General features: G+C 49.8%; 1 protein-coding gene across 6 annotated transcripts in view; it reads right to left on the reverse strand.

Moving 5' to 3' along the window:
* Positions 1-7,330: 7,330 nt before the first annotated feature.
* The window catches only part of RBM10 (RNA binding motif protein 10), a 28,335-nt gene continuing 10,273 nt past the window's right edge, over positions 7,331-25,392 (reverse strand). For 2 of the 6 annotated variants that reach the window (XM_079123493.1, XM_079123490.1), the window contains exons 3-24: positions 22,866-23,049; positions 21,160-21,390; positions 19,005-19,074; positions 17,125-17,198; positions 15,628-15,714; positions 13,573-13,633; positions 13,248-13,424; positions 12,720-12,880; positions 12,455-12,552; positions 12,282-12,369; positions 11,395-11,581; positions 11,149-11,291; positions 10,927-11,044; positions 10,748-10,839; positions 10,474-10,638; positions 8,945-9,094; positions 8,783-8,848; positions 8,516-8,707; positions 8,358-8,432; positions 7,978-8,084; positions 7,768-7,897; positions 7,331-7,668 (exon numbers count right to left, since the gene is read on the reverse strand). In XM_079123493.1, coding sequence (XP_078979619.1) covers positions 7,543-7,668; positions 7,768-7,897; positions 7,978-8,084; positions 8,358-8,432; positions 8,516-8,707; positions 8,783-8,848; positions 8,945-9,094; positions 10,474-10,638; positions 10,748-10,839; positions 10,927-11,044; positions 11,149-11,291; positions 11,395-11,581; positions 12,282-12,369; positions 12,455-12,552; positions 12,720-12,880; positions 13,248-13,424; positions 13,573-13,633; positions 15,628-15,714; positions 17,125-17,198; positions 19,005-19,074; positions 21,160-21,390; positions 22,866-23,049 — 2,782 coding nt within the window. In that variant the 3' untranslated portion in view covers positions 7,331-7,542. The remainder of the gene's footprint in view (positions 7,669-7,767; positions 7,898-7,977; positions 8,085-8,357; positions 8,433-8,515; positions 8,708-8,782; positions 8,849-8,944; positions 9,095-10,473; positions 10,639-10,747; positions 10,840-10,926; positions 11,045-11,148; positions 11,292-11,394; positions 11,582-12,281; positions 12,370-12,454; positions 12,553-12,719; positions 12,881-13,247; positions 13,425-13,572; positions 13,634-15,627; positions 15,715-17,124; positions 17,199-19,004; positions 19,075-21,159; positions 21,391-22,865; positions 23,050-25,392) is intronic. The other 4 variants (XM_079123488.1, XM_079123489.1, XM_079123492.1 and 1 more) reach the window with 4 other exon arrangements.

A 25,392-nucleotide genomic window follows, 5' to 3' on the forward strand; every position in this document is an offset into this window, starting at 1 on the left:
GGGAGACTGAGACTCAGGTAGCCAAAGGAGTTCATTCATTTGTCCTTCATGGAACTCAAGCTGTGGGCCAGGTGATGGGGAGTCGTACCTTCGTGGAACTAGTATTCTGGAGTGAGATAGACCATAAACATAGCAAATAAGTAAAAATTATAGTTTCACATATAAATATGTATCATAGTAGGTATCTGTGATTATATAATATAAATCATTTATTTTATTTTTATGATAGGGTCTCCCTCTGTTGCCCAATCTAGTCTCAAAATATTGGGCTCAAGTGATCCTCTTGCCTCAGTCTCCCAAGTAGCTGGGATGAAACATGTCTCTGGGTGGGCTCAATTTTGGGTTGATTGTTTGCAGTACTAGTGAACAAACCCGGACCTCTGCATGCTAGGCAAGCACTCTACCACTAAAAGTTACATCCCCATCAATAATATAAATTATATATAATAAGAATACACATAAGGACCACATGTTTTGTATAAAATGATAGCATCAATATGTAAATAATTCACATGCATTTGTGTCTGATTAATGTCTTACAGTAAATACATTATGTATATTATGTATTCAGGGCTGGGTTTATAGCTCATATGTGAATACATATTGTATAAACTATATAAGTAACAGTAACTATGTTTTGTATATAAAGTCATTGCCTAATGATGTGGTGCAAACATCACAGAGTGTACTTACACAGATCTGGATGATATAACCTACTACACACCTAGGCTCTGTGGTTTAACCTTTTGGTCCTAGGCTACAAATGTACACATCACATTACTGTACTGAATATTATAGGCAACTGTAATGCAATGGTATTTGTGCATCTAAACTTATTAATAATTCAGTAAAAATACTAGATAATATAGGGAAAGGAAGTTATAGCTTAGTGGTAGAGCACTTTGACTAGCACATGCAAAGCCCTAGGGTCAGTCCCCAGCTACACACACACACATACACACACAAACAACAACAAAATGGTGCATTTTAGAGCCACACATGTGGTGCCCACTTCTAGTTCCAGCTTTTTTGAGAAGCTGAGAAGGGAGAATGACTTGAGCCAGGAGGTAGGAGCCTGCCTGGGCAATTCAGTGAGACCCCTTCTCAAAAAAATAAAAATAAAAATAATCAGGACTTTGGGGGTTTTTGATTTTGGGGATGTACATCAGTGGTAGAGCACTTGGCTTGTCTAGCATGCACAAGGCTCTGGATTTAACCCCTGGCACTGCAAAAAATAAAGGGAAGGGAGGGGAGAGAGAGAAAAGAGAGGAGAGAGAGAAAAGAGAGGAGAAAGAGAAAGAAAGAAAGAAAGAAAGAAAGAAAGAAAGAAAGAAAGAAAGAAAGAAAGAAAGAAAGAAAGAAAGAAAAGAAAGAAAGAAAGAAAAAGAGAAAGAAAAAGAAAAAAGGAGAAGAAAGGAAGAAAGAAAGAAGAAGGAAGGAAGGAAGGAAGGAAGGAAGGAAGGAAGGAAGGAAGAGTGAGTAACAGGAATTTTCCAGTTTCATTTTAAGGTTATTGGACACGTCATATATGCAGTCTGTCGATGGAAACTAAAATATTTGGCACATCACCATATATGATGACTGCTAAAGGCTATGGAGAAAAACAGAGCAAGAGGAAGTTAAGGGGAAATTTGTGGGGACAGGTGGCAATTTTAGATGATATAATTAGAGAAGGCCTCAATGAGGTGATGATGACTGAGCAAAGGTGTTTAACACAAAATGCTTTTATCACCTTCCCCCAAATTCTGTATCTCACACCCTGTCAATGATCTCCACTTTTTTTTTTTTTTTTTTTTTTTTTTTGTGGTGCTGGGGATTGAATTCAGGGCCTTGCGCATGGGAGGCAAGCCCTCTACCAACTGAGCTATCTCCCCAGTCCTCCACTTTTGAAAAAGATGTTTTGAGCATCTCAGTGCAGGGCCCTGAGGACATAGCAAGGAACCTATAGCAAGGAGACGGACTAACCTTACAATCACGGAGAATGCTTTTCCCTCAAATTTGTTTCTTCTTCTTTATTCCTTGCCTCACCTCAGAGAGATCTTTCTGAAGTAGTCAGGGAATGCCTAGTGAGAAGTGAGAAAGCGAGTCATGTGGAGACAAGGAGGAAAAGCATTCTGGGCAGAGGAAATATCAGGTGCAAAAAGTCTTCAGGTTAAAGACATCTCTGCACTTTTGAGGAAGAGCATAGACATCTGTAGAGTTGAAGAGTGAGGAAGGAGGAGGATTAGGAGATGAGGTCTGGGAAAGACCAGGTGGGCAGGGCATTGCAAGCCGGCCGAGATGTTTGCCTTTTAGCCTAAGAACTGATTCTTGGGGAGCCATAACAGTTTTAAACAGGGGGTCACAAAATAGAAATTACGTTTTATGTCATTTGATTTTTTTTGTAGAGCTGGGGATAGAACCCAGTGCCTCAAACATGCGAGGCAAACACTTTCATCACTGAGCTCCGCCCCCAGCCCAGTTACGTTTTAGAATAAACAGTCTGACTGCTCTGCGTGGTGTGAGAACAAATTATAGGGGGAAAGGTAGAAGCAGGGAAACCAGCCAGAAGGCAACTACGAGAGTCCAGGAAGTGATGATAAGGCATCAGTCAGCCCATGGGGGTTGGTGGAAGTAGAAGTGGAGAGGATGGGATCCATTCAGGTTTTATTTGTTTTTTGCAGTGCTGGGGATGGAACCAAGGGCCTCTCATGCTAGTCAAGGGCTCTACCAGTAAGCTACATCCCCAGCCCCCAATTTACCATTTTAACTTTGCATGTGTGTATGGTACTGGTTATTGAACCCAGGGCACTTTACCACTGAGTTACAACCTTTTTATCTTTTTATTTTGGAACAGGGTCTGCCTAAATTTCCCAGGCTGGCCTTTAACTTTGAAATCTCCTGTCTCGGAGTAGTTAGGATTATAGGCATACAGGTATCTGTCACCATGTCCATGTCCAGCAACCTTTTTTTTTTTTAAGAAGTGGTCTCTCTGTGTTGTCCAGACTGGTCTCAAATTCCTGAGCACAAGTGATCCTCCCTACTCCTGGCCTCCCTAGTACTGGATCTGTAGGCATGCATCATCACACCAGGCTTCTGAATTTATTTTGAAGGCAAAAATGCCAGAATTTACTGAGATTAGATGTGGGTGTGAAAAAGAGAGGATCTATGACTGAGCCCCCAGGTTTTTAGTCTAAGCAGCTGGAAAGATGGAATTACCATCAACTGACATGGGAAATACTCCACTAGGAACGGGTGAGAGGCAAGATCAAGAGTTTGGTTTTGGCTGTTACATTTGATATGCCTGTTAGGCATCCAAATAAAGATGATGGTCTGGGGACAGAGTATGGAATTCAGGGGGTGGGTCTTCACTGGAGATCTGAATTTGGGGACCAGCAGAGGTAACACCTGAGGCCATGAGTGTGGTTGAGTTCTTGGAATTGTCTTCAGTTGTATTGGTGTGATGCATTAAGTATAATTAAGTATATAATATGTATTGTACATAAATTCATATTGAATATGCAGTAATTGAGGCAGGATTTGGACTTTCCCATGGGAAAGGGAAGGACATTCTAATTAGAGGGAACAACTAGAGATAAAACTGTAGAGTGGGAAAGTAGCCAAGGGAGAGGGAGAATGGAAGAAAGGATTGGACCACTTTACATTGCCTTCGGAAATGTAGAGTGCCTGTTCTTTTTTCTTTCACAGCCCCACCGAGAAGAAGCATTTTTATGGATTCTTAGGAATTCTATATATTAGCTCTCCGCCTTTTTTGGTTTTGGTCTTTTGAAATGGTCTGGCTGTGTTGCTCAGGCTGGCTTTGAATACCTGGATTCAAGTGATCCTTCTACTTTACCCTCCTGAGTAGCTGTGACTAGTCAAGAGGCTAGCACACCACCACACAGGATAGCCTTCTTAAAAATGGAGTCCTGCAGCCAAGCTTGGTGGTGCATGCCTATAATCCCAGGGACTCAGGAGGCTGAGGAAGAAAGATCACAGGTTTGAGGTCAGCCTCAGCAACTTAGTGAGGCCCTATGCAACTTAGGGAGACTCTGTCTCAAAATAAAGGGCTGGGGATATGGCTCAGTGGTAAAAGCCTCTGGGTTCAATCCCCAGTACCAAAAAGAAAAAAAGAAAAAAATGGAGTCCTAGAACTTGGGTGTGACTCAGTAGAGCACTTGACTAGCATGTGTGAGGCCCTGGTTCAATCCTTAGCACTGAACATGCACACAAAAGTGTATGTGTGTGAGGGAATACTGACAATGAGATGAATTCAGACAGTTGTATGTGCATTTATTCCTGCCTCCAAGCTCTGTATGTGCCGATTTCTGTTCTAGGCACTGGGGACACTGTGGTAAGCAAGGCAGAGAAGTTCCTTCCCTCATGGAGCTTTCATTCCAGTGAGGGAGACAATGTAGGAAATTAAGGAGAGTGTGAAATATATAGTATTTTACAAGAATTTTGTTTCTCATGATGGGTGTTTTATTATTTCACTCTATTATGTACATTTGGCACAAATTATTTCATAGTTTCTATAGAGGTTTTTTTTATTCATTTAAACTGACATAAAATTGTATGTATTTATAACAATGATTTGTAGTTCATATGCATTGAAATATCTCATAATTTTATTTCTCAAGAACAAAGAAAATTATATTTATTTGGGGCTAATTAAAATTACAATCCAGTGTTTTACAAGAATTTAATACCTTTATTAAGAAGGCATCTGCCAGGTTTCTCTCCTGTAAAATTACTATTTTTCCTCTTGGAATTAAAAAGTACAGTCAGTTCTCCTTATTTGTGGGTCCTGCATCTGAGGATTCAACCAAATATAGATGGAAGATATGTGGGGCAGGGAGTGGGGGTTGTATCTCTATTGAACTCATATTCTTTTCTTCTTGTCATCATTCTCTAAACAATATAGCATAAAAACTATATAATAATATTTACATTGTATTGGGTATTCTAGTAATCTAGAAATGATTTAAAGTATGCGTAAGTTCTAATGCACTTACTCCACCATATTATATAAGGGACATGAGCATCCAGGGATTTTGGTATCCCACTCCCTGCAGATACCAAAGAACCACTCTATTTTCTTCCTTGTTGAGGTTTGGTTTGGCAGTCTTTTTCAAACTTCTTTGTAAATTTTTTTTTTTTTTTTTTTTTTTTTTTTTTTTTTTTTTTTTTTTGGTGCTGGGGATCGAACCCAGGGCCTTGTGCTTGCGAGGCACTCTACCAACTGAGCTATCTCCCCAGCCCCAATGCTGAGGTTTTAATTGTCCAAACTGTTGGAATTTTACATAAGGTATGCATTCACATGACTAGTGTCCCAGTCAAGATATAAAACCTTTTAATCATTCCAGAAAGCTACCTTGCAACCCTTCCTAGTAACACCCTCCCCCAACAATCTTGCTCTATCACCATAAATTTGCTCTGCTTGATTTCAAACTTCACATAAACGGAATCATCCTGTTTGCACTCTTTTGTGTCCAGCTTCTTTCACTCAACATGTTTGTAATATTCATCTGTTGATAGTTGTAGCAACATTTTGTTCCTTTTTATTGCTTAATTGTATTTCATTATATTAGTCAATTGTCTTCTAGTCGGACATTTGGGTTGTTTTCTGTTTTGGGCTATTATGAATACAATTGCTCTGAATATACATACACAAGTCTTTTTGTTGACGTTTTATGTTATTTTTTTTTTGGGTGCTGGGGAATCGAACCCAGGGCCTTGTGCTTACAAGGCACTCTATCGACTGAGCTATCTCCACCAAAATTTTGTTTTGTCTTGTGGTGCTGGGTATTAAATCCAGGGCAAGCACTCTACCACTGAGCTACATCCCCAGCCCTGTTTTTCTTTTTTATGTTGGCTAAATATCTAGGAGTGGGATTGCTGAGTCATAAGGTAAGCAAGCATATGTGTAACTTCACATTTCCAGAGTGGCTATACTATTGTACATTACCGCCAGTGAGGCATGAGAGTTCCTTGTTGATGTTCTGGGGTAGGAAGAGAAGGAAATGTTATAGAGTCTGCACTAAAGACACACCTGAGACTCAGGTGGCCTCTTTTTATTCCAATTTCCATTCCCTCTTTCTCCATCCCCTCCCTTCAGGGCAACAGCCTCATCCCAGATCAGCACATCTCAATTCCAGGGACTCCCTCCTTTCTACTGCCTCCCACAATAGAATGCAGGGTGGCATCACAATGCATAGTGAGAGACTGAAGTTGGGTCCCTCTACAATTGAGCAACTTTCTCAGGCTGAGAGGAAAGGCTGAAGTGCTACCCCACAGACCTGGGAGATATACAGAAAGCTGAGAATGGAGGTCACCCCTGCCCTGGCTTAACTAAATCTGCAGATGTACATTTCCTGTCATTTGTCTCACCATTTCCTTTTCTCTTTCATCCCTTCCTTGCCCAGAGTCTCTTATGATGGAATTTTTCTTCTTCAAAGCTGGCTTTTAATAAAATATCTACAGATTTGACTCTGAATATTCGTGGAGCCTAGGCTCTTTGGCAGGGAGGTAATTTAGTGCCAGCTGGTAACAATATTAAGTGGGAAAGGGTTTTCACACCAATTGCTTCCCAGCACCTTCTTTCCATGTTTCTGATAAGCATGGAGGTACCAGGGGGTGGGGGTGGGGTGTCTATGTGTATTTCTGGCCCCACTTCACAGCTCAGCCCTCTGAGATCTAGAAGAGGGCAGCCCCAGCCTTATGTTCCGCTGTATCCAGACATCTGCTTGGGATTCACAGGTTGCAGATCAGATGGGTGGGGCACTGGATAATAGCTGTGGAGGACATGGGGCTGTAAATGGACCTGAATGGTCCTGGTAGGGACCCGGGATTTGCAGGCTGAGCTTTCTCTTGTTCCACTCCTCTGGGATCATCAGTTATATTCAGGGCCCAGGGCCAAAGGGCACCCAAGCATCTGTCGTTTTCTCCATGGATGTCTGAGGGGATTGTCTCCAGCTCCGGGGATGGCAAAGCAGAATTTAGTCTTGGGATCATAGGCTAAGTGCTGCTATGGGGCATTTAGGACAGGGGAAGAGGGGTTCCTAGTACTGGCTTTGACCCAGGTGGATTACAAGCCTGGTGGTGCTGGATTTCTTGGTATAGCAGAATCTGTTAGACTCTGACAAGGGAAAGGGGCCTTGACCAGGATCTTATGAATTGGGGTGCAGGCCAGAAGCCCATGTTCTAGTAGCAATCATGTGCTAAGACACTTAATGTCACCCGTGCTACCCATCCTGACCTGATGAGGCTTCCTGTCCATCTATGTGTGTGTTCCTGTGTCTCTGTGGGCCATAAACTATGCTAGGGCATGAGAAAGAAGAGATGTAAGGCGCAGGCTTTTCAGCTTTTATTACAAAAAGAACATGATCCCAGCCCAATTTCCCAACAAAAGTCACCAACTCAAAGTTTGATTTGGTCAGGGCCTCTCTGCCCAGGGAGTAGACCAGTATATAGGAGTAGGACCTCCCTCAGACCCCCAACACCTCATCCTCCTTTGCCTCTGGATGAACACACAACATTTCTAGAAGTTGCTTTTGCAGTTGCTCACTGGGCCTCATTGAAGCGTGTCACCATTGTCTTGTGCAGTGTCTCCTTGTAGGACTCAGTTGAGGTGACCCCATAGGAGCTGCCCCGGGCACCCAGGCCAGAGCCCCGCACCCGTGTTTGGGCCTGTGAGAGAGAGGAAGGCTCTGTCAGGTTGGTGGGGGGGGGGGGGGGGGGGGGTTTAGTGGGGAGTACTGGGACAGGGATGGGCCCATGGAGACTCACCTCAATGGGTGTTACAATGCCCTGCTTCTTGCGGCCCAGGCCACTGCCCTCCTTCCAGCCCATGGCCTGGAGCATGCGACTGCCAATGTTGTCACTGCCCAGCCCATCCCGAGTGGGTTGCTCAAAGTCCCTGCAGGGGACAGCGTACCTTGTGAGTGGTCAGTCTGCCAGCCCCACCTCTCCTCACCTGGCACCCAGCCCGGTACCCACACGGAGGCTGTAGATATGCCGCCGTACTTCCTCCTCTTGGGCTCTGGCGGCTCAGGGATGCCATACTTCTCCCTGCGTTCAGCTGCACGGTCCCGGTACTTCATTTGCTGAAAGTTTTTGTGTGTGTTTATGTGTGAGAATGTTGGGGAGCTGGCTGCTGTCTTCAGGAAACACAGGTGTGGATGGGATCCGCTCATAAGGGGGAACTTGATCTAGCCAACAGGTCCTGTCCTGAGGGTGGGGGAACTGGGAAGAGGTCTCACAGGGATAGAATGACTAGTGGGTGCCAGGGTGTACATGGGTAAGGACCTGAAGTCCTGCTGCCTGGGGATGGGAACTTGGAAGGGACAGAGGGGTTGGAGGAGTAGATCACACCTCACCTCCATGTCATTTTTCTCTAGTGCTTCCAGCTCGTTTTCTGACAAGTGGGCTCGCCGGTGAATCTCAAGGTTTTGCTGCAAGGGGATAGGACAGAATGAAGTAGCTGGGATGGGATGGGCCAGGTGCAGGGTGCCCTGACAACCTTCCCCTCAGTCACCTTGTGGAGCCCAGAGAGCTGCTGGTGCCGGATAAGTGCCTCCTTGCTGGGGAACTGGCGTCGGCAGAGCAGACAGGCCAGCTTCTGCCAGTCCGTGAGTTTTTCCTCCCGCTCGGGGCCCCCACCTCGCTCCTGCTCCTCCTCACTGTCACTCTCCCCGCTGTAGGCTGCCACCAGTCCCCGAGGTGGGCTCTGTTAGAGAGGAAGGGTGGGCAGTCAGGTCTGGCCAGATCTAAGTTCCCTGCCCCTTTCTTTACCCGCACTCACTGGGCGGTCATCACTGGCCAATTTGGGGAGATCCATGCTGGTGTGTTGTCTCTCCGCTAGTGCTCCCTGGGGTAGAAGGGGACAGAAATTCAGGGTTCCACAGAGGGCTCAGAAGAACGATGAGGTAACGGGGCAGGGTACAGATGGGTGGCCACAACACACCTTCTTCTCAAGAATGGCGTAGCCTGCATCTGCAGTTGCAGACTCCCGCCTTTCATCATCTCGTAGAGAGCTAATAGGCTGGAAGCTGTTTTTGAAGTTTTCTTTCTGCTTGTTGAGACTGCGGGCCCAGCGTTCCATGTCCTTGGCAATCTGGGGATTAAGAGTGGAGATGAGACTCTTAAGAACTCTCAAACTGCTGGGACCATCAACTATCTTGCTGTCTCACAGTTCTCATGGCAGACCACTACCTTGTAGCCCCAAACCCACAACTCTCTAGTCAGAACAATTGCAACAGGCTATACCTGGCCTTCAGGCTACATCTCCCATGACCCTCTAGTGCTCTCCTACAAACTATATAAACCATCCCCAAACAAAATTTCCTTCAAACTCTTCTTTGGTGTCCCATCCCACCAAGAACAAACCCAAACTTGGGACCAGGGCCTGTAAGGTGCTTGGCACCCTTGCTCCTACTGGCTCCATCTTTCAACATTCCCCCTACCTCCCTTCTATGCCCACCATTCACTCTGGTTTGCAAGGACAAGGTGGCAGAAGCAGGCTGGGAAGAGGAGTGAACCCATCTGGAAGGCAGATGAAGTTGAAAGCTGAACAAGCAGGTAAGAGAGGTGGCAGTCCAAGTTCCTATTTTTCTGTCATCGGCCACCAGCATTCCTCATCAAGTCCCTCTGGCTGCACCCCTCTTCTGACAGGCACCACACTGTTAACATTTGCTGTTTTCATTCTATTTTTCTAAAATGCAGAGGATGGTCTACCTACCTGTGTGCGTGCCATTTTAATTTACATGTGTGAGGTGATGCTACTACATTCCATTCTCTTGTGTTTTCCTTAGGGCACACTATCATGTTTAGTATGGTGAGGCTGATGATGTGACTTCCTAGGGAGGTTGCTGAGGGAGCAGTTAGTTCATGTTTTTAGATACTATGCCCCAAATGTCAGAATCTTTCTCCATAGAGATACTGAAATTTCCTGTAACTGCCTACTATGACAAAACACTGCAGTGGTTCTTTCTGTGTGTGTGTGCTGGGGATTGAACCCAGGGGTGCTCTACCATGGAGCTACATCCCTAAGCATGTTTATTTTAAATTTTGAGACAGGGTTACAAGAAGCTGCTGAGGCTAGACTCAAATTTGTGATCCTGCCTCAGTTCCCCAAGTTGCTGGGATTACAAGTGTATGCCACTGCACCCATTTAAATGGCTCCACTTTTCCTTCACACTCCTTTATGGGCCTGTGAGAATTTCTCTGACTTATATAGATACCTACCAGCAGTGTGTGAGGGTTCCTACAGGGGGAGAGAGGAAAGCTGACAGGGCTCAATCAGATTGCACAAGTCACCTTATGGAGGTGGGCAGTCCTGCTATGCATGCAGGAGACTACTTTGACTCCAAAATTCTTGTCTGGAGTAGTTACTGCCCAGGTCCATGGCTGCTCATCACCCCACCTCCCTCAGCAGGAAGGAGCAAGAGATGACAGAACAAACACCAAACAGCTAGGCAGAGGCTCAGGGTTTACCTGTTGGGCTGTCTTGGTCTTGTGCTTCTCCTTCTTCTCTTTGCCCTCCTTTGATGGGGCCCCTGTCTCCTTATGTCCGTCGGCTGACTGCTCCAGGGCAGGAACATAGGTTCGCCGCTCCCCATCCCAGTATAGGTACTGCTGGCTCTGAGCATTGTAGTAATACTGGGAGACAGGGAGGGAGACAGAGTGTGAGGGAAGAACTCAAGAAGGGGACCCATAGGGTCAGCTGCCATTTGACCTCAACCCAGATTTCCTTGGGCTCTCCCATCACCTGGGAATTGGGGTCATAGTAGAGGCCAGTCTGGGGATCATAGTAGTAGCCAGATGTCTCATCATACTGGTAGGTGGAGACATCAGGAACAGCTGGGAGAGTGGAAAGGTGAGGGGGTCACACTCCCCCTCATTTGTTAAGAACTCCCCACCCCCTACCCACAAGCCATGGCTACTCACGGTACTGGCTGTAGGACTCCTGGGCAGTGGGACTGGTGGCCGGTGGTAGGGCAGAGCTGGGATGGGTGGGGCTCTGGAGCTCAGATTTGAGCACAGCAGGTGACATGATGGTGTATGACTGGTCATGGGGCCAGACGGGAACAGGGCTCAGTGTTTGCCAATGCTACCCGTGCCCATCCAGGATGCCCCTGCATGCCCCCCATATCCCCAGAGCCCACTCACCTGGCTGTTAGCAGCAGTGCCCTGGCTGCTGCTTGCCTCAGCTGCTGACTGTTGATAGAGGCCAGGGGCAGTACCAGGCTGGGCACGGGAGAAAGCCTGCAGTGACACAGAATCTGCCCCAGGCTCTAGGGAGGCCTCAGGACCTAGGAAGAGGAACATGAAAAGAGAATGCCCATGAATGGTGAGGCAGGGGACCCTATGCCTGCAGGCCCCAACCTGGACTCAGGGAGAGAAGCTGGGACTCACCTGCTCCTGTTGGGTCCCCTTTGGTTCCAGTGATGCCGGGGCCCTTGGTGCCCTTGAGGTAGCCATGGGCATAGAGGGAGGAGTCTGTGCCCTGGCTGCCGCCATAGCCCTCATCCTGTTGGTAGTAGCTGTAGTCGACCGGTGGCTCCTCGGGGGTGGCCCAGGCACCCTCCCCACCCTGGGAGGCCTGAGGGGCAGGTGGGAGGGGCTCATTAGAAAAGGATGGGATATGAGGTGGGAGACCTGATGGCAGCATCTGTCCTACATGTGAAGCTAGTGCACCTGCCTGACCCATAAGCATGCAACCTTAAGGCAAGTGAAAATTCAGAGCCATCTAGCCAGGAGAGAACAGAGCAGTGGAGAAAACAAGGAAAAAAAATACACACTCAAATGCTCCTGAGGTTGATACTGGTGTGTGTGGTAAGTGCGCTGGGTGTGAGACCAAGGAAGATACCCATCCTCCCACTTCTTTATTCTCTTCTCTCAATTTTCTTTCAACCACTTATAAATTCTTCTTTATTAAGATATATGGTATGTGTGTGTATATATATATAGATAGATAGATATAGATACACACACACACATCACGTGTGCATGTGTAGATCATGTAACACACTGTACCAATTCAGGACGATAAAAAAACTTCACCCAACAGAACAGAGCACCAGCCCTGAGTGCTGTCAATGAAAGCCGGGGAGGTGACTTGGAAAGAAGCTGGAGAGGACGGAGTGGTCTACAGAGCTGGGAACAAGTGGAGGGCCTGCACCAGTCACTGTGACAGGGCTTTGTATCCTCAGATAGCAAGCCAGCCCTGCTGTTTGCAGAGAGGGTACAGGAGGATTTAGAAAGCCAAGTGTCAGGGTGCTGGGGGCAGAGGGGCTGAGTACCTGTGAGATGGCCCACTGGGCCGCAGCAATGGCAGTGCTGGCCACAGAGGCAGCATTGATGCGACTGCCTTCGTTGGAGGCCATGTCCCTGGAGAGGATGGTAGAGACTGGGAGTGAAATGGGAGGCCCCAAGCCAGGGGCAAGCTGGGAGGGGACACAGGTGGGGCCCTGACCTCTTAGAACCCTTGGCAAACTCGACGTTGATGGTCTTGCCATCGATGGTGAGTGGTGGGTGCAGGGCCTGCAGGATCTGCAGCAGTTGGGCTGCCTCCTGTGGAGGGGCGGCAGGGAACAGAAGGGTCAGGCCCGGGGAGGCCCCCGGCTCCATTGCCCCATTTCCAGGCTTGGGGCCGCGGTGGGGGGTAGGGGAAGGGTCCCTCCTCCCCACCCCGGGGGCCGGGACCCTGGCTGCCCGGCCCCCCCCTGTGCCGCCCTCACCACGATGGTGGAGAGCTGGATGAAGGCGAAGCCTCTGTTCAGCTGGGTCTGCTTGTCCTTGATGACTCGCACATTGGAGGAGGACAGCACCGCGTAGGGTGCCAGGGCCCCCAGGATGGAGTCCATGGTGCTGTGTGGGTTCAGGTTGCGCAAAATGATGGCTGTGAGAAAGGTCCCAGTGTTAGGAGACACCCATGACAGTCTGCCCTGGCCCCCAACCAGTGGCTCCCCACAGCTCCCTGTCCTCTGTGCACTTGCTGCTTCTTCAATTCCTCCTCCCAGATAAACTGCTTGTCAGTCCACGTGCCAGCTTGGTTGCTCTTCTGCTGAGAACCTTCCCAATTCATCCCCCAAGTTGCATCGATGCCTGCTCCTCCCCCTGCTTTCCCTATATCATGTCTATCCCCATACAAGGTGGACACTTCTGTGAGGCCCCAGTCCTATTTGCTACCATTTCTCTCTGGCCTTGGTAGGCCCAGCCCAGATACCCCAGGGCATGTAGGAAGGGGGAAGGAACGACTGACTCACTGTCATTGGCGTTCTCCGAGCTTGGCTCTGAACCCTGTGACAGGGCTTGGGAAGCCAGCACTCCTTGGGCCTGGTAGGGCTGTGGCAGTGGGAGCAGGCCCTGGCTTAGCTCCCGCCCGCCCAGTGGCAGCGCCTGTGGATCTAGCCTTGTGCCAAGGGGCAGCTTCTGCTCTGCCTCTGTTGGGGATGTGGGAGACAGGCTGGTAACAAAGAGGGATGCTCCACAGCTGGTCACCCTCCTCGTCACGACACCAAACCCTGAGCACCAGCCCCTCGCCCTTCATTCCCATGTTCTGATGAGTGGGGGAAGGTACGTGGGTCTCACCTGACTTGGGCACACCACATTTGAAGCACTTTTCTCGACGTTTGAAGTTCTGGACACCACACTGTGAGGCATAGGCCAGCAGTCAGAGGGGACAGGGCTTTTCATGGCACATTCTAAACTTGGATTCAGAGATCCTCCCCACAGTGTTCCAGGAAGGGAGGTCCCTGGGTTAGGTAGGGGTGGCAGGGGCCTTCTGGAACTTTTGCTGTCCTGTGAATCTTATTTTACATGGTCTCAGTGCCATCCCCCGGCTCAGCAATCAATTCCCTCAACAGTTACAACTGCTAACTCCTCATTCCCCTTCTGCATCCTTGGGGATACCAACTCCCAGGACCACCCTCCTCAGTCCTTTTAGTAGGTTCCTCTTTCCAAGACTTGCTTCTCTAATCAGAAACCTTCAATTTGTCCTTTTTAGAAGCCAGCTGCCTCTTGCCAGACCCCGATCCTACTATTTTTGAGAAATTTTCCTTGGATATTCCAGCCTCTATGAACCTCCTCCAGCTTCTACCACATTCTACCCCTGTTCCACAGTCAGGTACCAAACACTGTAAGTTCTGCCCTATGTGGCTAGAATGTCAGCTTTGCTCTGGGAGCCTAATAGCAGGGAGGTAGGTGTAGCATAGGGAGGGCAACTCAGTCTGCTTGAACTGTGCACAAACAGGGACTCAGGGAGGACTACACAGAAGCAGGGATATTTGATCTGGGAAGCCCAGAAGTTTAGTTTTGCTGGGGAAATATTCCTAGCAGAGGGAATAAGAGATTTTCTGTAGTTGTCACAAAGAGGCAAGCAGAGAAGCAAGAGCTAAGGTTGAGATGGGAAGATGCTAGGTGATGGAGGATCTCATGCTTAAGCTCGGAGTTGTAAGGGTTTTAAGCAGAGAAGGAGGGGCATGGTCAGAGCTGGGTTTCAGCTGCAATGTTACAGGTGAGGATGGAAAAAAGAGGTAGGAGGCCAGCATACCAGAGAGGGCTCCATGGCGACTGGGTGGGAGGGTGTGAGGACTGGCATGAGCAGTGGGAGTAGAAAGGGAAGGAAGGTGGCATTTCTGAGATGGAAGCAACAGAACCTGGTAACCAACAGGCATGCAGGGCATAAAGGAGGGGAAGGAGGCAAAGAGAACCCTGGTTTCGAGGAATATCTAAAAATATAGAAGGAATGGAGTGCCACTATCCCTTTGTCCCTACCTGTTTAAGAAGGCTGAGCACTCACCCTCTGCCAGGACTTTCTAATGTCAAGACGAGAAGACACCACTCCCCACTGAATGGGCAGAATACTTTTCTGGGACAGGGCCAGGGTCCCCACTAGTTCTGTCTTCTAATTAGGTTTGACGACCGACAGATGGTCAGATGGTCATAGGAGGTGGGGCTGTGGAACTGCAAAGCTGGCCCACAGGGCAGACCTGAGGCCACTGGGGAACCAGAGGTCCCTGTGATCAGGAGCAAATCCTGGATAAATATATCCATGGTCCCACCTCAGAGCCCCAGCTTCCTCTTGGGGAATATGAAGGTGACCACAAAACCTACATGCTATACCCTCCAGGTTCGGGTTTGAGGCAGCTGTGTCAGGGTGGCCTTCGAGGTTGAGTCACCTGATATGGGTCCTCCAAATGTTCTGTGCTTTTCTTTACTGCTAAGAGTGAACGCTTATGCTGTGTTGACTGTGGGCTGCTACCTTCCCATCAATGCTGTCACCTCCCCACAACCTCTTTAGTACTTGTCTCTTAGAGCCAGGGATACTGAGGCAGAGAGAAGATAAGCACCTTGACCATCACCAAGGAAGACCTAGGATGGTCTGATTGTAGCCAGCCTGGCTCCAAAGCACACGTTTTATATACCATGATAGGCACACATAATCACTTAGTAGCTATTATGTGAATATTCCTTTCAAGCCCACTGAGACCCCAGGCAAGAATGTTTTGAGGGCAGAGTCTGGCTAGGGCTGAAGAACCAGTCCTTGACACCCATGCCTCCTCACAGGTTCCGAGAGAAAGAGCTGCTGCCACCCCTGCTGGTGCTGTCTTTCTCCATAGAACCCACTGCCCAACACCCCTGTACCTTATTACACAGCCAGTCCTCATTGATCTTGGGCTTGGGGTCACTGTAGTGCATAGACACCTTCTGGCCCAGGATGTTGAGGGAGTGCTGTGGGAAAAAGCAGAGCGCAGTGAGGCCCAGGCAGCAGTGCCCCACGCACCGTTTCAGCAAAGGAGAAGAGAGTGAGCGAGCCCTTCAGCTGGATGGATGAGGGACAGGGAATGGAGGGAGGTCGGAGAACTGACGGAGGGAAGAAGGAAGGGAGGGAGGGAGGGAGGGAAAGCGCCACAGCTCTCGGGCGCAGCTGCTTGCTGCTTTTCCGGGCACACACACACACACGTGAACACACACCACCAGGCACACAGTGCTCGGCTGACCGACGCCTGTGGACAATGGGGAGAACCCCCAACTCAGCCCTGACACTGCCAGGCCACACCCAGGGCCAGCACTACACAGGCTACACTTGGGGATGAGGGGAGACGGGGAAGGGAGGGAAAGAAGGGGAGAGAAAGAGAGAGAGCGCACGCACGCGCTAGTGCTGGAGAAGGGGAAAAAAGAAAGAGCCATATTTAACAGACGGAAGTTCCCGCCTTGAATGAGGCTGCCTTCCCAAGGCTGGCTGGGTCCTGGGCCCACCGCACTAGCCTATGACCTGCAGAGCTGGCCCCAGGGCTGCCTCTGCTGGGACCCTCCACATCACCACAGCTACCCCTTCCTCCCCTGAAGTTTCCTCTCCAGTGTTCTACTCCAGGGGTCTGGGGTCTGGGTGGCAAGGGCAGATCCTTGGGTCTCACACAGTCCCAAAGTTGCTGGGTTGGGATCCCATGCCATGTGAGGGGAGCAGGCTCCCTCCATTGCTGATTGTGCGGGGTTCCTTGCTGGGAAGGCAGAGGCGGTGCCCACTGTGGGTAGGAAGGGCAGTGGGAAGGGGAGAGGAGGGGAGGGGAGAGCGAAGTGAGTCCAGAATGTTAATAAAACTATCACACTTGACTGGAACTTTCAACTAACAGAGTAGTGTCCATTTGCATGGACTTCCAAAGGCCAAATGCACATGCAGGGAGAAGGCTGACAAAACGGGTCTTGCTAGTTCGTGTGCCAACATCAACATTTCCCAGTGGTCCTGAGCGTGAAACGAAGTCCTGGCTTTGGATGATCTGGAGTAGGGCGGTCCCCCAGGGACCCACCCCACCCACCAGGGGCATGGGAAGCTAGGGGAACAAACCCACCCTGGCAGCTCTTTCTCTGAAAGCTCAGCCGGGAGAGGTGGAGGGGCAGCACTAGAGTCTGGCGGTAGGAAGGGGCCAGTGGTGAGTGCGGGCTCTGGATGGGAAGCCCAGTGGGGTAGCAAGAGATGGGAAGAGGAGATAGTGAGGGTCAGGAAGGGGGAGAGAGGGGACAGAGGGGATGGGACACAGGGCCACAGGGCAGGGAACTGTGTCCATAAGAATCAGGCGATGGGGAGCGCTCGATTACAAAGTAGTATTTGTTTGGGGGGGGGTTCAAGTGCGGCAAAGCAACCTGATTGGCTTCCATCCATCGTGTAGCGTCCTGCAAGTGACTAAACTCGACGAAGGCGAAGCCCCGGCTCTGACCTGGAGACAGCATTCAGATACAGACGCAGTGGGTTAGTCAACAGCTTTGGACACACGGCGTTCCAGGGGGCGGGACCCGAGGGGAGAGGACCAGGGGCAGAGAGGGAAGGGGAAAGAGGAGAAAGGAAGAGAAAGAAGCAATCAGAGAGAGAAAGAGCAAGGAGTGTGGGAGGCGAGGTAGATGGCTGGGAGGGGCAGGAAAGAAGGAAAGGGGAGGAAAACAGGAGATCCGAATAGGGGAAGAGACACACACCCCAACTGGGCAGAGATGGAGAGATGGGGCTCAGGTCGACCTGCCAGGCCTGCCTGGAGTGACAGAAACGGAGGAGCAGCTGGGAAAGAAAGGATACAAGGAGAGATCTAGTTCCAGAGGAGGGAGGGCAGGCTGCTGGCTCCACACAGGTCAGGGCAAATAACTCAAGGGTGAGCCCAGCAGAAGGCCAGGGGCACACAGGAGGGGTCCTGGACCAGGTGTTTAATCAAAGGAGCAAAAGAGATGCTGGGCCAGGGTGCTCTGTGAGGCTAGTGTGGATACTGGCCCATGGGGAAAGGGAATTCAGGGGGGTGGGTGTTAGTTAGGGGCATCTCGGCCTTATCAAGGTACAGGCGAAGGAAGGGAAGACCTTGTTAGGGACAGGGTTTTGGTGGGGAGACTACAGCCAACAGTAGTCCAGGTCCTCCTAGACAGAAGGAGAACTGGTGGCCAGGATTGGCCACGAGGACCTTAGAGGTATGAATCAGTGGGTGCCTAGGGAAAGTGTCCAGGGACATCAAGAGGCCACACTTGAAATACCTCCTTGGGGAGAGGACCCAGGATCTGTTGGTGTGTGGTTTAGCAGGAATAAAGCAAAATAAGATTGATATGCCACCAAGAGAGAGAGACTCGAGGCCTGGCCAGGGGTGGGAAAGGGGTTTGGTACTTGAGGACTCAGGAAACCATCTCCTTCAGAGGTGGGTACATACTGGGGCTTTGGATGTGGTAGAACTTGGGAGGGGACATGCTTAATCTCCAAAAGAAAATCACCATTAGGATGCACAGTAGGATGGAATGGTATAATCAGAGAGAAAGACAGATAGAGAGAAATGGTGGGGAAGGGTGAAGTCAGAGGGGAGGGAGAGAGAGAGAAAAGAAATAAAGGAGGTGTGGGGAGGAGAGAGACTGAGATGGAGAGAGAAGCCCAGGCAGAGTGAGGCCCCACTGTGCCTGCCTTGGGGTGCCTGGGCAGAGGTCCTGCAGAGATAACTCCTCCCACCACCCTGCTAACCTCAGGCCAGCTCCAAGTAGCCTGCAAGAGGGAGGGAGGGAACAGGCAATGCCAGAAAGCTCTGGCTTCTCCTTGGGATGCACCCTTGAATGAGAACCATCCCCTGCCTCCCCTCTTGGAATACATGGGTGGGTCCATGTCAGACCCACTTTCTGGTCAGAGGCTGTTGCCAGAAAAATGTGGAGGAGAGCAAGGGGCAGGAGAAAGGAGAGGGAAGGGAGTGTACTGGGAGGGGTCACCATCTCAGATACTCAGAATCCCAAAGAAGAGGTTCCCCGGAGCCTGGCCCTGGCCCTGCCCCCGGGGAGCACTCAGCTCAGCCAAGAGCTGCACCCCCTCCCCAACAGCCCCCCCACAGAGGCTGCTGGCTGGAGCTGTGAGGAGTGCAGGGGGAGAAAATAGGGTACCCCCCAAAGCTGCCCATTCCCAGCTGTGGCAGGAAGGCAGGGTAGGGAGGGTGAGGGAGAGGCAGAGGCAGGAGGGAGATTTGGAGGCTGAGGCTGGCCAGCAGAAGGGAAGGACACTAGGAACGAAAGCTCACCTGAAGATTTGTTTCGCATCAGCCGGACCTCCCGAGCTTGGACCCCATGGGACTGCAGCTGGCCACGGATCTGTATGGGGAGATACAGAGCAGGTGGGCTCAGCATAAGGGGGCGCCTGGGTATGTGAGGCCCACTGGAGGCCTCCGAACCCCAAGTGTCATCAGTGACACACACACACAGTCTCCTCTGCCTCTTTCAGAGCTTTACCCTGAGTGACAACAGCCCCAGAACCACACCAAGCACTCAGCCTCAGCTTCCAGCCCCAGACTTGCAGAAAATGAGTCAAATGAAGACAGGGGCACAGTGCAGGGTAAAGAATGGCAGCGAGATGACTCCCATGGGCACAAAGACAAAAGGAGAGCAAGTGAGCCAGCAACTGAAGAATGGTGGGCAGAGTAACCTGACAAGGGGCTTGGGGGCAGTTGTGAAACAAAGAAAGCTGGGATACAATTCTTGCCCCTTGCAAGGGGACTGCCCCCTTCCCTGGTTTGCATCAAAAGACACCTGTGACACAAATAGCAAATTGGGGAGGACAAGAGCCTGAACAAATTCCACCCATATGCCCTGGACCATGAGAGCCACAGGAACTTAGGGTGGAGACAAAAAGGCATGGTTGTAGGTTTGGAAAGCTTCCTGGGTGAGGTGAGCAACAGGGAAGCTGCAGGGGGAACCTGGGACCAGGTGAGGCAAAGTCTGTAGGCCAGTGACACCTCTAATGAAAGATGGGAGAGCCTATGCTGGACACTCTCAGGAAGGGTCTTCACACCTTGGGGTCTCAGTTTCCTCATCAAGTTAAACAACATACTGGAAATTTACCTTATGTATGTACACATTCATGCCTACACATGCACCCAACAAAAGGATGAAAAGGAAAGATATCCAGAAGAGCTTATGAGACTTCAAACACTCAAGGAGAGCTCAGGAAGCAGCAAGAATGTGGGGCTCTGGGGTCCAGCTGCCCCAGGTTCAGACTCCCATCTGTCCTGCCACTTGCTGGCTGTGGGACATGGGGCAATTCACTTTGCTGCTTGGGGCTTGGTAGATTAGAGAGTACCTTCATAGCAGAGCCACTGTGAGGATTCAATCAGACCTGGAGCATGGCCCACCCAACCTTTAAATCTTTAGTGAATGTCTGCAACCAGTGACTATCTGACCTTGAACAGGGCAGGTGGGCCAGACATTTTAAAATTTATATACTTTTGTGGTACTGGGGATTGAACCTGGGATGCTCTACTATTGAGTTACATCCCCAGCTCCCTTTTTAAAAAAAAAAAAATTGAGATAAGATCTAGTTGTCCCGGCTGGCCTTGAACTTATGATCCTTCTGCCTCAGCTTCCTACATCACTGGTATTACAGTTGTGTGCCACCATGCCCAGCTTGGGTCAGATTTCAGAAGCCCTCACATACCTAAGTGAGATTTCTACTATTACCAAATGAGCAGCTAGTTGACTGCAGAGGAAAGTTGTTCAGAGAATTCACAGGGGCACTGGATCAGGGCAGCTAGTCAGGAAGCTAATCTAGTGGCCCTCTTTGGGTTATAATAAGGCTCATTTTGAGAAAGAAAAAGGAGAAAAGGGAGAGAGATGGAAAGGAGAGAATGTCACAAAGGCAAACAAAGTGGAAAGGCTATTAGCAGCCACCCAAGGTGCTGTGGCCAGACCAGAGATGAGAGTCGATGCTGCTGACAAAGGAGTAGGGGAGAATGAGAATGGAACTTCAGAAAATCCCACGGGTCCCCCACCCCTTGCCCCCATGGCTACAGGGCCCCGGCGTCATCTTTGCAACCAGCAATATCCAGCACTAGGTCTGGTAAGGATCTGGCCCTCAATCCACACATGCAGAAAGGATAGAAACTGATGGAATGTGCAGGAGGGATGTTCTTCTCCCTCCCACACCCACCAGTGCCAGACACCCACATCTGCTGCCCCTGGGCCAATCCAGTCTATCTGACACTCCTCCCTTCCAGACCAGGAGCTAACAGGGCCTGCCCACAGAGGATGGACAATGATCAGGGATAGGAACCTGTGGTGGAGAAGGGAGGAAGGGTGATGAGGGGGGGATGAGGGAGGGGTAGGAAGAAATTGAGGGCTCTGGAAGAGACCCAGCCTGGCCTTCTGCTCTGCCGCCTGCCCAGGGCCACGGGGGGCACGTACGTCATCCTCAGTGGCTGCCTGTGGCAGCATCCTCAGCATGACGATGTTACTGGCCTTCTCCTCCTCCTCCTCCTCCTCATCCTCCTCCTCCTCCTCCCCTTGCTCGGTCCGATAGTCCTGGTCCCGATAGTCGCCGTCTCGGGGGAAGCCTGGCGGGCCAGTGGGGCTGTGCCTGTGCCGCCGCCGCCGCCTACGCTGAGTCTCGGAGCCCGGGGAGGCCTCGTAGGAATCCTGGCCGACAGAATGAGACGAGAGACACCAGACGGGCAGTCAGTCTGGGCGGGCCTAGGGGCTGGCCGCTGGTTCTCTGAGGCAGGCAGGCTCTGAAAGCCAGGGGTGGGCGGGCTCCGGCTAAAGGTTCAGGCAGACAGGGTGCGTAGGTTTTGGACTGCAACCCTTCTGGGGCTGTGAATGTTTCATGGGACATTTTGGGGACTGCCTTCTGAACGGTAGTATTGGTGTGGGGAGGAACTCCCAAAGGCAGGTGACAAGACACAGCCTAAACCTCTTTGGGATGCACTGGCCTGGGGTCGGCACACCAGACTGCCCTCGACATCTCCCCCTCTCCTCCTCCTTTGCCAGCTCAGCTGGTATGTACACAACTGTTGCCCGTGCCAACTATTTCCTACAGTCTCCAGCCTGAGGCTGGACCCTACACCCAAGCTGAGGGCACATAGTAACAGCTTCAAATCTGGGCCAGAGGCAGTCCACAGGAGCTGGCAAAGATATGAGGGCCACAGACCCTCCCCTGGGTTCCTGTTCCTCAGCCCTGGCCAGGTCTCCATCACCGTGAGTTTCCTTCACAACGGGGTATGGCTGCCGGATTCTCAGTTGTTGCCCAACCCACCTGTTCCAGAACTAAGCAGGCCAGAGCCAGATAACTAGGTGCTGCACTCCCACACTTGCTGATGGGCCCTCCAAGCGCCCAATCTGCCCTAAAGACATCCAAGCACAGCTCGTCAATGGCCACCGGAGAAAAATGGCTGCCTGAAATTCCTGGCTCCCGACCAAGATGGCAGTTTTCATGGGGTCTTTGCACTGGGCCCTGCAGAGGGTGGCTCACACCCTAACCATCCAGGCAGGTCTGGGTTTACAAGAATACCCTGTCCATCCTATTGGACAGGAAAGCTGCCTGCTTGCTTGAACGAAGGCCCTGATTGCCCCTTCAAACTGGGGTTCCCCTGATGATAAGTACCATGCCTTACCTCTCAGATTAGGGGTAAATACGCTCCCCCTAGGGGCCCTTTCCTTCTGTCTAGGAGATGTCAACACCATGAATGCCCACAGTTGGCTTCCCAAGAGCTGCTTGGCTGGGTAATATCCTGTCCCCTAGTTGCCCTCCCAACCCAAGACGCCGGGTCCCACAGGAGAGACTCTTTGAATGCCCTAAATTAGTCGGGAGCAGGCAGTACAGGTCTTACAGTGAATTATGGGCCCAAACTGAACAACAGGGAAGAAGGGAAAGAGGTGGTGGCCAGGGGCCCTCAGAAGTACAGAGGCAAGCATGTGGAAGCCAGGGAAACCCAACTTGGGAGAGGAGCCCTCAGAGAAGGGAGAGGGACAGACCCTCCAGGTGAGGTAAAGCCATCGAGCACAGTCTGAAGGCATGGGAGCAGAGCGCTGCCTGTACCTGGTGCTGCAGTCAGACACACAGGCCCTTCAGGAGTGCTGCCCCCAGGCCTGGCCCAGCCTGGCCCTGCCCTCACCTCTGCACTCTGCTCCTCAGATGAGTCGTCATAGTCGTGCTTGCCCTCCTGGCTGCCATACTCGCGGGGGTATGAGCGGTAGTCCATGTCCCGGTAGTCATGGTCTCGGCTGCGATTCTCCCCACCATCATCCTGTGAGCGGTCAGTGGCTCCATAGCGCCCAGTTCTGTCACCACGACCACCTCTAGGGGAAGAAGGATGGGGATTAGAGGACCACCCTTTCTGAAAGGTTCAAGAGGCAAGGGTGATCCCCACTGTCCTCATTCCCCTTCCTTTAGGTTCCCAGTCCCAACCCACAGACAGGGGGTTCTGAAAACCTCACCCCAAAGCCAACCCACCTCTCAATTCCTCCCCCACCCTTCTGGTGTAGCCTCCTGACTGGTTTCCTCACCTCCACCCAGACATCTCCCAGTTCAGTCTTGGCATCCCAAATGGGAGTATTCTTTAAGGCAAAGCAAATTGAACCCAATCATGCCAAATGATTCCCTTCAGTGGCTCCCTCTTACACTCCAGATAAAACATCAAAATGTTGAGCAAGGTCCCACCAGTCCTGCAGGGTCCTGCGTGTGGAGTGAGGCCTTTTCCCAAATTCTCTCACCGTGTGCCTCATGCATGCCATCCTGACCCATTCAGTCACCCTTGCTAATAGTGATAGTTCTTTTGTTGAAATTATCCTACTAGGGATGGGGGTGTAGATCAGTGGTAGAGTACTTATCTAGCATGTTCAGGGCCCCCTATGTTCAATCGTCAGAACCTCTAAAGACAAAAAAAATTACTGTCTGTAATCTGAACTACTTGGGAAGTCGAGACATGAGGATCACTTGAGTCTAGGCCAGTCTAAGCAACATAGTGAGACCCCCATCTTAAAAAAATGGAGCTGGGGATACAGTTCAGTGGTAGAGCCTGTGTTCAGCATGCAAAAGGCTATGGCTTGATGTCTAGCATCATTTAAAAGAAAACAAAACACTGAGCTGGGCATGGTGGTGCAAGCCTGTAATCCCAGCAGATTGAGAGGCTGAGGTCCTAAGCCACTTAGTGAGATGCTGTCTCAAAATAAAAATAAAAATAAAAAGGTCTAGGGATGTGGCTCGGTGGTTAAGTACCTCTGGGTTCAATCCCTGGTACAAAATAAAAACAAAAATAAAAACCTGACTAGCTGGGTGTGGTGGTGAATGTCTGTTATCCCAGCAACTTGGGAGGCTGAGGCAAGAGGATCATTCAAAATCAGCCTTAGCAACTTAGCAAAACACTTTCTCAAAATAAACTATAAAAAGGACCGGGAATGTGGCTCAGTGGTTCAGCACCCCTGCGTTCAATCCCCAGTACCAAAACAAACACACACACACACACACACACACACTCTCTCTCTCTCTCACAAAACCTGACTAGACAGCAAATTCCAGGAAATGAGGGAACCACACCCACAGGCTTATTACCATATTCCCAAAAGTTTAGCATAGTACCTAACTCAGTAGGAACCGACAATTATTTTTTGAATAAAATCATGGCTAAAAAAGCAACTAATACACATTCATTTAAGAAAGAAAATATGAGCAATCAAGAAAAATCAGACCTCAAAGAAGAATGCAACAGAATTCGAAATCTGGTTAGAAACAATACTAGAATGTCCATCATTGACACCACTCTTAACATTATTCTAAAGATACTAACTAAAGTAATTAAATAAGGGAAGGAAGAAAAAGGCGTAAAAAGCTGGAAAAGAGAAGGTAAATTGCCATTATTTGTAGCTGCTATGAGGGTCAGCCTAAGAGAATCAATTGAAAAATGATTACAAACAATATTATCAGTAGCTACAGGTGTAGTTCAAACGATGTATTAGGAGCTACAGATGGACTTGCCTAGCATGCTCTAGGTTCAGTCCCCAGCACCACAAAATAGTAGGTAAGGACGCTGGATACAAAGTTAGTATGTAGAAATAAGTACCTTCTCTGTACTCAAATAACCACTGTTTAGAAAATAGGAAAATACCAACTACAATTGCATCAAAAAGGTTAAATACCTAAACACGTGCACTATATTTCACATATACACCAAGATACATTTGAAATGGATTAAATATTTAAATGGAAGAAATGAAAACAAAACAATAATTTTTTTTCTTTTTCTTTTTTTGGTACTGGGGATTGAAACCAGGAGTGTTTTACCACTGAGCTGTCTCCTAGCCCTTTTTAAAATTTTGAGACAGTCTAAGTTGCTGAGGATGGCCTCAAACTTATAGTCCTCTCATATTAGCCTCCTAATTTGCTGGGATTATAAGTGTGCGCTATTGTACCTAGCAATCATTTTGTTCTTTTTTCTTTTTCTTTTTTGGTCCTAAGGACTGAACCCAGGGCCTTGAGCATCCTAAGCAATGCTGTACCAGACCAGTTCCTATACCATTGAGCTACACAACCTTAGTCCCTGCCCCCACCCCACCCCCTTTTTTGTACTGGGGAATGAACGCAGGATGCTCATTTTTTAATTTTGAAACAGGGTCTTGCTAAGTTGCTGAGGCTGGCTTTGAACT

This window comes from Sciurus vulgaris, assembly GCF_902686455.1.
Source record: "Sciurus vulgaris genome assembly, chromosome: X".
NCBI lineage: Eukaryota > Metazoa > Chordata > Mammalia > Rodentia > Sciuridae > Sciurus > Sciurus vulgaris.